The sequence below is a fragment of the Pteropus medius genome, unplaced genomic scaffold (assembly GCF_902729225.1).
Source record: "Pteropus medius unplaced genomic scaffold, Ma_sr-lr_union100, whole genome shotgun sequence".
NCBI classification, from domain to species: Eukaryota; Metazoa; Chordata; class Mammalia; order Chiroptera; family Pteropodidae; genus Pteropus; species Pteropus medius.
In genome coordinates this window covers 479,246-492,206 of record NW_024350397.1, presented here as the reverse complement: position 1 = coordinate 492,206, position 12,961 = coordinate 479,246, and the positions used below count along the sequence as shown (strand labels likewise).

At 36.3% G+C, this 12,961-nt stretch overlaps 1 protein-coding gene across 6 annotated transcripts in view; it reads left to right on the top strand.

Moving 5' to 3' along the window:
- ODAD2 (outer dynein arm docking complex subunit 2) overlaps nt 1–12,961 on the top strand; it is a 138,350-nt gene that overhangs the window by 51,001 nt on the left and 74,388 nt on the right. For all 6 annotated transcript variants that reach the window (XM_039839673.1, XM_039839672.1, XM_039839671.1 and 3 more), the window contains 2 exons: nt 1,121–1,275; nt 2,300–2,542. In XM_039839673.1, the coding sequence (XP_039695607.1) occupies nt 1,121–1,275; nt 2,300–2,542 (398 nt within the window). The remainder of the gene's footprint in view (nt 1–1,120; nt 1,276–2,299; nt 2,543–12,961) is intronic.

Here is a 12,961-nt window from a genome sequence, read left to right as displayed (position 1 = left end):
CAGAACTGATTCCTTCTGAGGACTCTTTCCTTGGCTTGTAAATGGCCATCTTCATGTCATTCTCCCTCCATCTTTACATGATCTTTCCTCTGTGTCCTAGTAGCCTCTTCTTATAAGGACATCAGTCAGATTGGATTTCAGAGCCCAGCTCAATGACCTCGTTTAACCTTAATTACCTCTTTAAAGACTCTGTTTTCAAATATGGTCACATACTGAAGTACAGGCGTTAGAGCTGCAGCTTAAAAAAGAGTTTTGAGGGCACAATTCAGCTCGTAACAAAGATATGTCTTGACTTGTATATGTGCCCCATATGAGAAACCGTTACGGGTTGGATAGAAATAGTGATTAATTTTTAAAAGTTGCAGCTGAACCAGAACAGAAAGTCGCAAATGGAAGATAAACATGGCAGGTGCCTCGTGGTGTATTATGATGAGGATTTCCTCTAGTGGTTCTCATGGATGTTGTATGACATGCATCTGTATCATGTGGCCTCAGAGCCCAGCTGTATGCTTAGGATAATAGCAAACCTGTAGTAAATCATCATCTTGCTCTATAACCTAGGAAGGTTGATCAGTTGGGATCACCTATGTGGTGCATATTTATTTCGAAAGATGATACAAACATATGGATAAACATGTTTGAATAAAATGTCAGTTGCTATTGATATAACCCACTGGACATAGAAACTCTGTTGGGGGAAATTCCTTATCTCTTAGATTTGGGGGGTCATTAAAGATCTGACTGAATCCCTGTCACTAATCTATCTACTATGTTTTCCCAAGATTCTGGTTGCATCACTGCAGAAATCCTCCATTGATGCATGTGACATTCTAGATTTACCAACCTCTGTCTGTCTTGGTGGAAACCCGGGTACCTCAGAGCTGGCTTGAGAAAATTGCTAAATGTGCAGAAACTGCTAGACATGGCCAAAACCTAGCAGAGAGACTGTCAGATAGCTGCCAGTGTAGAGAAGAATTATATTTTACTTGGAGGTGCCTTCAGAAAACGGTACTCTCTGAAAAGAAGTTTTATAGTTACTAGAATGACAGCCTCTTTAATAATCACAGAGATCTTGGTATGCCTTGATCACTGACAGCTTCTGATTTGATTTTTTGTGTAGTGTGCTGAAGATGAGGAAACTCGTGACCTGGTTAGGCTGCACGGAGGACTTAAACCCCTGGCCAGTCTGCTCAATAACACCGACAATAAAAAACGTTTGGCTGCTGTCACAGGGGCAATATGGAAATGTTCCATCAGCAAAGAGAATGTGACCAAGTAAGAGAAGGCATTCCACATTTTGTAATGAAAATATGGCCACCAAAACACATTCTTGTAATTTAATGCTATTGTAAGAAAGAGTCCATTTTAATGTTACTGCTATAGTTTTCATAGATGTACGTTTTGGACTAAATTGGTGGAATTAAATTCTTAGAAATGAAAGGCCACTATTTCCCACCCCACCTCCTGGCAGTGGTTTTCTATGCCTCATGAGGGCTCTGGGGCTTGCTGATAATCTGTCCAAATGAGCTGTTTTGCATATGGGCAGCCATTTAAATGTGAAGCATTTCTGATACTTCCTGCAGACACCTGTCAAGGTGAGAAGATGAATTTTCCACTGAATCTTAAGAGATCCACAAGTGGTTCCATTTTTCTCTCTTTTCTAAAGATAAACAAGATGAGTGAGCTAAATGCCAACTAACCAGTTAATCTTAAAGAGTAGTCATCTTCAGATGTGATTTCATTTACTTTCAAAGTCTTTGTAAACTTTATGACCATCTGATTTAATTTAATGCTCAAATTTATCTCCATTTATTTTTAGAGTTCTCACACAGTGATGGATGTTCTGAGGCAAATCTTCCTTGTCTCGGTGTGATGATTTTCTTTAATAAGAAATTCACATGTCCAGTTTAACACATATTAGGTTTATTTGGCTTTGTTTGTGTAAAATGGTCTCTGTAACATGGGGAAATAGCCCTTAGCATAGTGGAATAGTTGCCGCTCAAATTTGGAAGAAATTGTAGTTGCCTTAGAGGTTGTGCAGTGTAGTGGTTAAGGGCACACAGATGGCTACGTGTGGACGCCAGCTTCACTATTTACCAAGCTTCAGATTAACTTTTTGAGAATGGGGATTATAATAGGATACAAATCATAGGGTTCTTGTAAGGATGGATGGATCGAGCATATAGTTGGCAGTAGTAATTTTTAGCGATTAATGTTATCATCAGTTAACTTTATATGAAAAATAATATTGTTCTCCTCTTTTCCTACCTCCGATCTCTTTTTCTTGTGGTAAACTTAGGTTTCGGGAATACAAAGCCATTGAAACTTTGGTGGGACTTTTAACTGACCAGCCCGAAGAAGTCCTTGTGAACGTGGTTGGCGCGTTGGGAGAGTGTTGCCAAGAATATGAAAACCGAGTCCTGGTCCGGAAGTGTGGTGGCATTCAGCCACTCGTAAACCTCCTTGTTGGAATAAACCAAGCTCTACTCGTCAATGTTACAAAAGCAGTTGGTGCTTGTGCAGTAGAATCTGAAAGTATGATGTAAGTGGCCCTACAGAGTGACCATTTTATTTGAGAGTGTTATGGGAAGCACTTGAATAATCATAGAATAATATCATCACTTATAAATGGTGTGCACAAATGATGAAAAAGAAAAATGCGTTTACAGATAAATAGCCACAAGGTTACCAAATCGTGACTTACAGAGCCATGTTGTTCCCTTGAATGAGCTGGAGGGCTGATGCTGGGCATATTGGGAAGACTAAAAATACCCAGTAGTCAATTTCTCTTGCAGAAACCTTAATATAGTCAACAAAAATTTTCTCTATATCCTGGGGAAGAATTACCTATCTCTATCTAACTGAGGTCCTAAGTTGTTTTAGATAGAATACTCTTCGTATCCTCCTTGTTTCTCAATTCAATTTAGCAAACATATTTTGAGTACCTAACAAGAGCTGCGAACTGATGAGGGGGAAAAAACAAAGGATATTAAGCTATGATCACGGTCCTTAAGCAAATTATTGTCTAATTAGGAAGAAAAGGCTTAAATGTTGTATAATTTAAGAGTAATAGCAGGATTATATAGAAATACACACACACAAACATGCAAACATACACACACATACGTATATATCCAGAAAGGGAGGAACCTATATGAGTAAAAGTTGTTGTATTAGAGTTCTCCAGAGAATCAAAGATATAGATGGATGGATGGATGGATGGATGATAGGTAGATCTATCTATCTATCTATCTATCTGTCTATCTATCTGTCTTATTATCTCTCTAGAGAAAGAGAGATTTATTTTAAGGAATTAGCTCATATGATTGTGGAGGCTTGACAAGTCCAAATTCTGCTGGAATAGGCTAGCGGGCTGGAGACTCAGGAAAAAAATTGCAGTTTGAGTTCACAGGCAGTCTTCTGGCAGGACTCCTTCTTGCTCAGGGAGGTCGGTCTTTGTTCTATTAAGACCTTCAACTGATTAGATGAAGCCCACCAACATGGAGCATAATCTGCTTTATTCAAAGTCTAGCAATTTATATGTTAATCTCACCCAAAAAACACCATTGTAGAAATATTCAGAATAATATTTGGCTAAATATCTGAGCATCCTTTAGCCCGCACAAACTGATGCACAAAAATGAGCCCTCACAAATCACCCCTTGTCAACTTGATATTCATATATACATTTATTTATTTAGTTTCCATATAAAGACAATAATAAGGTCATAATTCTTACCAACACTACACAACTATCTTACATACAGCTAAAATGCACTAATCAGTTCCCCAGAAGAGGAAGCAAAGTCCTTGGGTGATGTTTACTCTTATTGATATCCTATGACTTAAATACTGTGATGTGACGTTAACAATACTTCAAACCTGTGATATATATAAGGTCAGTGCATCTCATGTTACATGATAAGAGGATAAGAGGGGAGAAAAACAAAGGTATATATAAACATACACGTGCATTTATAACATAATAGGAAGGAATCCTCTGACAGTTACAGTCCTCATTTCTGTAATTGGTCACATGCTGTAGCTGGTATTTGTAACTGCCTTCTTTCACTAACCACTCCGTATTACCTTTGTCCTCAGCTGGCACTTCAGTTGGTTGTGGTTCTTCACCTGACGGGGTGACTTCACTCTCGATGGGTCTGGGCCATTAGTAGTCCTGCCTGGATTAGGTTTGTTGTAGTTTCTTTTGACTTTAATCACAAGGCAGGGTCATACTAAGAGACACCCTATAGGACCTCCTGTATTCCAGATGGGCCCCTCCTGACCTCTGTTGTAGCATCTGATTTCCCCTTGGTGGTCGGGCTCAATCACCCAGCCAGCACAGTAACTCCCGTCTTTGCCTGGTGATTTAGAAGCATGGGGAGGTCAAAAGTGGCCAAGTGGCCATCTTAACTTCTATTTTGGCGATGTCATTATTGTGTCTCCTAGTGGAAACATTCCTCCCTTTGGAACTAAAACCTCCAGGCCAGCAGAGCATAAGGTTGTGGAGACAGAAGTAAAATCTTTGCTAGTAGCTCAGTAGGAGTAATAGTGAGTATCGCTCCCATTTCCACACCTTGAATCCTGGACCCATGAATCCTGACTATGGGAGAAATGGCAACATATTGTTTACAGACGCATAGCTCTGTTGACCCATCTGTAGAATCCCGGAAGTCCAGCCGTGGACTTCGGTTCATCCACTTCCTCTAACCCCTTGGGTCCAGGATGGCAGTGTTTCTGCCGAGACGGCTGATTGGATCCATGTGTCACACCTTTAATCTCTGTCATATGATTGTCTAGCCACACTTTTGATATTTTCCCAGAACACACATTCTCATTTTTTTGCAGTACAAATTAGCTGAACATTTTCTAAATCTTCAAGTTTGGTTCCTTTTTGCTTAACAGATCTCTCTCTTGCATTATACTATAATTAGTATGGAGAAACCACGCTGCACCTTTAACACTTTGTTTAAAAATCTCTGCTAAATATCCACGTTTGCCACTCACAAGTTCTACCTCCCGCAAAACACTACAACACAATTCAGCCAAGTTCTTTGCCATTTTATACCAAGGATCACTTTCTTCCTGTTCCAATAATATGTTCCTCATTTCCATCTGAGATTTCATCAGAATCACCTTTAGCATTTCTATTTCTACCAGCAGTTTCTTCAAGGGCAATCTAAACTTTTTCTAACACTCACCTCTAACTCTTCCAGCTTCCACCCCTTACTCATCACATTTTCAAAGCTCCATCCACATTTTTAGATTATAGCAGCACTTCACTTCCCAGCACCAAAATCTATTAGCTTTCTAAGGCTGCCATAACAAAATACCAGAGACTACAACAGAAATTTATTTCCTCACAGTTCTGGAGGCTGTAAGTCCAAGATCAAAGTGCTGGCAGGGTTGGTTTCTTCTAAGGCCTCTTTCCTCCGTTTGTATATGGCCACCCTCTTGCTGCCTCACATGGTAGTTCCTTTGTGTGTGCCCCTGGTGTCTCCTTATGTGTCCTAATCTCTTTTAATAAGGACAGCAGTCAGATTGGATTAGGACCTACACTAAGAATCCCATTCGAACTTAATCACTTCTTTAAAAACCCTGTCTTGAAATATAGTTACATTCTAGGTACTAGAGATTAAGACTTCAACACATGAACATATGGGGGCTGTAATTCAGTCCATAACAATTGTCATAATGAGTTATCTAGAGGAAGTGGATGAAGTGTATTGTTAATGAATAAAACCTATTTGAATGGGTGGAAGAATAGGGAAGCATGACTGAGGGATATTTGTGTAGAGGCCTGAGCAATGAGAGAGTGCAAGAGTGGAAAGTCCCATCAGAGGAAGATGAATAGGAGGTAGTATCGACAAATAAGATGGAGTCAGACAAAGGAAGACCTAGATGGCTAATTTTATCTTCCCGAATTCTCAGTATCGCCCTTTTCTGAGGCTGTGCAGGCATTTATCCTATCAGGCATTATGAAGCAAGAGATCAGTCCCTAAACCTACCTAACTAATACTGGGTAGAGACAAAAATATGGTAGGGACGTTTCCATTCAGTCTCGATACTCTGGTCCTGCCCCCTCTTGGGTCCTATGACTCCTCTGATTTCCATTAAGAAATGCAATAAAGGACTGAGTGATTCAGACAATGCTAATCAGTAGAACTTTTCAGGCTATTAAGGAAATAATTTAAGCTTATAATTTGCATTTAATACAGAGTAATATAGAGTGTACATATTTTAATAGGTTACATATTTTTATTTTGGGTTGTTTATTGTGTTTATATATACCATACATACATACATACATTCCTGTATGTATCTCCTATGTCATTTTATTCTGATTCACTCATTTATTCATTCAGCTCCTTTGGGGGCTGCTATGTACAGATATATCCTGCACAACTCTAGGGAGTAACATTCATATGGACTGCTATGTATGGAGCACCATACGCTATGTGGCCATACAGAGAACCCTGGGAAGGTGCAGTTTGCTGTCTGTTTCATCATTTGGTCACTACTGAAGGCTTATACTCTGTGCCAGTAGTCTCTGGTTGTACTTCCTCCCTTCAGCCCACTTTCCTGGTATCTGAGAACAAGGATTACATGTATTCAGTTGTGTAGGCCCTCTTCATAAAAAGCCCCAAACTCTAAGACAGTCATAGAACTTTTTAACATGATTCTCTTTTGGATTCTCGCGGCTTCGTCTAACCACATGCTGGTACACAAGTCCTTAAAGCCTTCATAACTGCTTTAGAATTTGGTTGTCAGAGTCTTGGTCTCAGGTGTTTCAGACACTAACGAACACTACTTACACGTAACATGCTAACTTTAAGGGAAGAATGTTGGCTGGCATTATAAAACAATTTTCTAATACATTTATCTCTTTGAAAAACACATGGTGTTCATTAAAACTTGATAAACGCTTTTCAGAAATGACTTTATGTACTTCTTTTGATATTTGGCTCTTCTTGTTTTCTGTCTGCTCAGATCTACCAACTACCACCAATTACATCTGAATTTTTTTGAATGTATCTCCTCTCTGCTCTCAAGTTGAGGTTCTGTCACCTCTAACCTGGACTTCTGAAGTCGGTTCTCTTGATCTCACTTCAGATCTCTCCCCCTTTTACACCTTCCTGCACAGCTCCTTTCCTTAGCCTGGTATTCAAAACATTTGCCTTCTGGCCCCAGTCTACCTCTCAAGTTTCATGTTTTCCCCCCCGCAACTGTTAATTATCTAGAGTTATATTGTTATTTGTGTTTGAGCAAATATTTTTCAAGCATCTTTTGTTCCGGCCGCTGGAGATAACACAGTGTAACAAAGAAAATTCCTGCTCTCTTGGAACTCACATTCTATTGTATGTGGGGCACAGACTGTAAACTCTTGAGCATCTAACGTGATTTCAGATAGTATTAAATGTGACAAAGAAAACTGTGTGATTGAAAGACAGCAACTAAGTGGGGAGGGCTTACTTTAGCTGGATTCGAAAGAGGAAGGAGAAGAGGGAAGAGACGAAAGTGGTTTCTGGGAGGATAATATTTGAACCAAGACCTGAGAGATGAGAAGGCACCTGAGGAAAGAACATCTCAGACAAAGAGTAGGAAACACAAAAGCCCTGAGATGGGATTGAGCTTTGCTCGAGAAGCTACTTTGAAATTTTTTTATACTTTTATGTAGCTTTTATCATTGTCTGTCTTGTTAGTCGTATGTTTTCTGTATATCACCGTGCAACTGTGTCACAAATCATCTTTTTATCTCTTTATGACTACTAATTTCTTAATAAACACAATGAATTTTATTTATATAGATTACAACTTATTCTTGCAAAGCTCCTGGTACTATTTTATATCTAAGATTTAATGATTTTTACATGAGTTATTATCAGGTTATCTAGTTGACACCTGAAAATTTCTTCTAAATATCATCATTACATTTCTTTTGAATGGGCCTTCAAACTCGTTTTAATATAACTGTATTAAGTAAATTATTATATTTATTAATTTTCAGTTGAATCCATTCAAGAGAAGAAGAAAAGGCCAGAGAAACAGCTACACACATTTATTTTTTATTTTGAATTTTAACCTAGATTTAGAAGCAACAAAAATGTAATGAAAGAGAAAGAATGACTCTGTTAAATAGGCTTCAAGAACCTTTAGACTGAGTTGGGGAAAAAAGTAATTTTAAAATAGTAAATAATGGGATGGCAGTAAATAAACATTTATTAGTAAATATATAGAATTATTTTGTGGAATTTTATGAGAGCCTTGATTTCAGGATAGTGAAATGAAAACTACAGTGAAGAGTAAAAGTAGAAAAAAATCATATTCCCCCAAACAAGGAAATGGCCACAACTCCAAATCTTAAATGTGAAACACACCTGCAAAATGCTATGAATTATTGGCCTATATGTAATGTGCTGACAGCTAACACATGCCTCTTCAGATAGTAAGATTTCCCCCCCAAAAAAGTGTCATGGTCATGAGATGCATAGCCAACATTTGTTTCATAGAGAGCAGACACGAGGGGAGTGAATGGGCTTTAGAAGAAGTGAGGGATTTTCCATCGGAGACCTAGTTTTTCATTATAAAACATCAGAAGTGGAGCCTAAGGAAAAGTCATATGGACATGTCATTTTATATTGTCTACAATAGTCATCCAGCCCACGGAGACTGCAGGAGACACTTAGGAGTGAAAAGGATACTAGAGACCATGATTGCCAGAACACAGCACAGTGAGACTATAAATTTTTAGAGATTTGGAGTGAGCCAGATTGACCATTTGAATGCTCAAAACTGAATGGAGATGTGTTTGTAGGGCGAAGAGAATTGCAGATTTTCGTGGGATTGTATTTGAGGTAATTTCATCACGAAAGAAAACAGGTAAATTTAGACAAATAATTTTCTCACAATCATAAAGCCATTAAAGCAGTGTATTCCCTCTTAATAAAACTGCAAAAGAAATTACATAAAGTTTTACAAAAAGACTTTATAAGACAATCTAAATAGTTATAAAAAGCAAGTTGTCAGAGCTCAGAAGAGAAGTAGAAAACTTATTGAACTAAAAGCCTAGATAGAAGCAGAAGAAATACAATAAACACAACTGAATACACAGCCAGAAATGTGGTATATAGGAAATAAAATTGAAATTTAAAAGAAAAATATATTAAAATTATAATAGAAGCTAGATAAATAGATAACCCAAAGAGATCCAGCATTAATCATAGTTGGTGTTCCTTAAGAAAAGGTTGGAACCAATGGAATATGATCTTAATTAAAGCTATAACAGAAGAAAATTTTTTTGCATGAATCTGTAGATCAAAAGCCCCAAAAAGATCCTAGTGATATTCATTCAGAATGGCCCGTAGTAACACGTCCTGATAAAGCTACTTGCATTTCAAAATAAATATATGTAGGCAAAAGAAGCAAACCTCAAAGGTAGATTGTCTTCAAGCTTCCTTTAATGTCAAAAGACATTAAATGATTAAATCCCTCAGATTAATACCCCAAGAGAGAGAAAATATTGCCCAAGAATTTCATATCCCACCAAGTTGTCCTAATATGTAGGCAATAACACATCCTCACTCATAAAAGAAATTAGTGAATATAGTACTTATTGAAAAAAACTACTTGATGACAAAATTCCAGTCAATTAAGAAATTACTCAAAGTATTTTAAATAGCAAAACTGTGGCTAAAAGGTACCAAGGGAGACAATCATTTAAATATTAAATTAAGACATAATAATGGAGGAATTATCATTAGGGGAATCATCCACATTTTATAGATATTGATAATAATGTAATAATAAAACTGACAAAAGTAAAAACAGTATAGGGTAGATAAGTGCAAATTTTATCATCTTCCACATAAATCAGTAGATACAGTACACATTATTTTTATTATCTATCCATTCATTTATCTATTTTTCCTATCCATCTGTTTTATTTAGACATAAAGAGATATCTAGAATCATTTATATTAGCTGTTAATGATTGTTATTTCTGGATGGTAGAATTAGGGATCATTTTTATTTTCTTTATATTTATGAAGTCTGTATGATGAGCATGTATCATCTTTACAAAACCAAAGTCCTCATTTAATACCTTGCTCAATCTGATTTTATTTTGTATAGTGTATAATGGTTAAGAGTATGGTTCTGGAACCATTGTCTGGAATACCAGTCTCCCCACTTACTAACTATGTTTCCTTTGGCCAATTATTAAACTAGTTGATTCCTTGGTTATCACATAAATAGCGTGAGGATAGTAATGGTGCCTATCTTATTGGGTTGTTGTAATGATTAAGTGAATTAGTATATGTAAAGTGCTTGATACATAATATGTGCTAGGTAAACGTTGGCTAGTATTGTTCCTGTAGCAGAAGCTTCAATTAATAGCAATTTTAAATGATTATACATAAATAGAAAATTAAAGTCAGAGCATATAGTATCTGTATTCATCTACAGATAAGTCCGTTTATTGTTTCTCTCATAATAATCCTGATAAAAAAAAAATCCTGATATTTTAATTTGCTATAAATTGAGAACAAGGGGGCCCTAAATGGTGAATAACTTGTATTTATAGACATATAAATAAGCACTTTTAATTCAGGTCTTTTTGCATTATGGTAATAAGTTTGGATTTTGTTTATAAGTTAATTGAAGATTATTGAAAGGTTTTAAGCATAACTTGGGACAGAGAAGCTTGTTAGGGGATCATTGCAGGCCAGAGGTGAAGGTGGCTTAAACTAAGCCAATGGAATATAATGTAACAAAGAATAAAGAAATCGACAGATTAAGAGATAAAAAGGGAGAAAATGGATAGGACTAGGGGAATGATTGAACATGAATTGTAAAGAAAAGAGAGGAGTCATGAATTATATTTAGGTTTCTGACTTGCGTAACTAGATGGATAATGGTACCGTGCTGATTCAAGGAATATAGTCGGAGGACTGGTAAAGGAAGAAGGAACTTCACGAGGGGAGAAAGAAAGGCAATTTGTTGATCATTACATCATCAGTGCCTAATCCAGTCCCAGGCTCAGGGTAGGCCCCCCACAAACATTTATTATATAACGAATGGGTAGTGAATTCACTTATGGTTGGGTAGACATTGAGGTTTCTATGGGACATCCAAGTGACTATGGCAACTAGTCAATTAGATGTTGATATCTCAAGCTTACGATAGAGATATGGGTTGGCCATACGGTATTATGAATATTTGGTAATCGAAGTCATGGATATATGTGAGATTGTGAGGAAGAGAAAGCAAAGTGAAAAGAGAAGGATAAGAACAGAACCTATTGAATGCAATTTTTTAAGTAAAATGAAAGAACAAAAGAAGTACCTGTGAAGAAACTAAGAATCAGCCAGAGAATTGTGAGGGAAACTTCTAGAAGAGTTACTAAAAAATAAAAAAAAGGGAAAAGAATATTTAAAGGAGAGAAAGTGTTCAAAAATATCACATTCTATGACAAAGCCTCTTTAAGATAAAGACAAAACTGGCCTTTCTTGTGCAACAAGGAAGCTGTACATATAAATGTGATTTTCCCACAAATGCTCTTATAAATGCACTAGGGTAGTTTCAGAAAACAGTATTTTGAGTTTGGTAAGAATCCAAACAGCATTACTCTTGGCATCATATTTCAGACATGGCTATTATTGTTAGATTTGTAGAATTTATTGCATCTTTGAGCTTTAAGTTAAATGGAAGGAAATGACAAACAAATACCTCTCCCCTGTGTAAGCCTTATATAATTCATTGGTTAGGAACTTATTTTAATGACTAGAAGTTTTATGTTTTAATGATTGGTCTGTGGCTGTGGCTAAAATTTAGATCACATATCAGGATAAACATATACTCAAAGCACAGTTTTGCTAACTTGGAGCAGTAGAATGCATAAGTACTTCTCTTCCCTTATATATTTTTCAGTAAGAATAAGAAATATCTTAATAATAACAGTTTGGCTACTGAATCAAAAGTGATTTTTACGAAACCAATGATTTCATAAAACTCTGTTGACTTTTTTTAGTACTTCAGACCACTGCTTTTAAAAACTCAATATAAATTATTTCATATTAATTATGCCTTTCCCCTGGAACAGGTATCCTGACATAAGTTTATGAAAAATTAGATTTATTCAGGCTGAACTTTTTTTTTCTTGTTGACTTTTAATGTCTCTTTCATGTGTACAGAATTCATCTGGAGGTAATTTGGCCTTCAAGTATATAAAATCCTACTAATATTACAAAAAACGGTTAACACTTGTGTTTTGGGGAATGTAATTTTCTAATAGAATACTATAAAATTTCAAACAACTAAAAATACTGAAGCTAAAAATTTAAGAAATAGCTATGATTTATTTTCCACATCGCAGGAACTTTACTTTCATTTTTAAAATTTTCTTTTCAACTTTATTTTGAAATAGCATGAGACTTATAGAAAAGTTGAAAAAACAGAGTGCAGAGTGCAGAGTTCCCACATATGCTCTTCACCTAGCTTCCCTTAACATCCTACATAACCAGAGTGAAATTATAGAAACTTTTCATTTGTTCAAGTCCATTTTTTTACTTTGAAGAGTATTTTAAAGTTTTCTTCATGTGGATTTTGTACGTTTTCCTTCATTTCATCGCTAAATATTTAATCTTCCTTGCTGTGCTGTTAATGGCTTTTTTCTCCTGCCATTATGCCCTTCAACTGATTGTCTCTATGAACACTATTGAATTTTATGTTAATTCTGTATGCTACTACCTTATGGAATTCTCTTATTGTTTGAGTTCATTTTATTGTTAATTCTTTAGCACAGCGGTTGACAAACTATAGCCCATGGACCAAGTCCTGTTTTTATAAATAAAGTTTTATGGGAACATAGTTACACATTCATTTATGTATTGTCTTTGGCCGCCATTATAGTGGCAGAGTTGAGTAAGTTAATGACAGAAAGTGAATAACCCACAAAGACTAA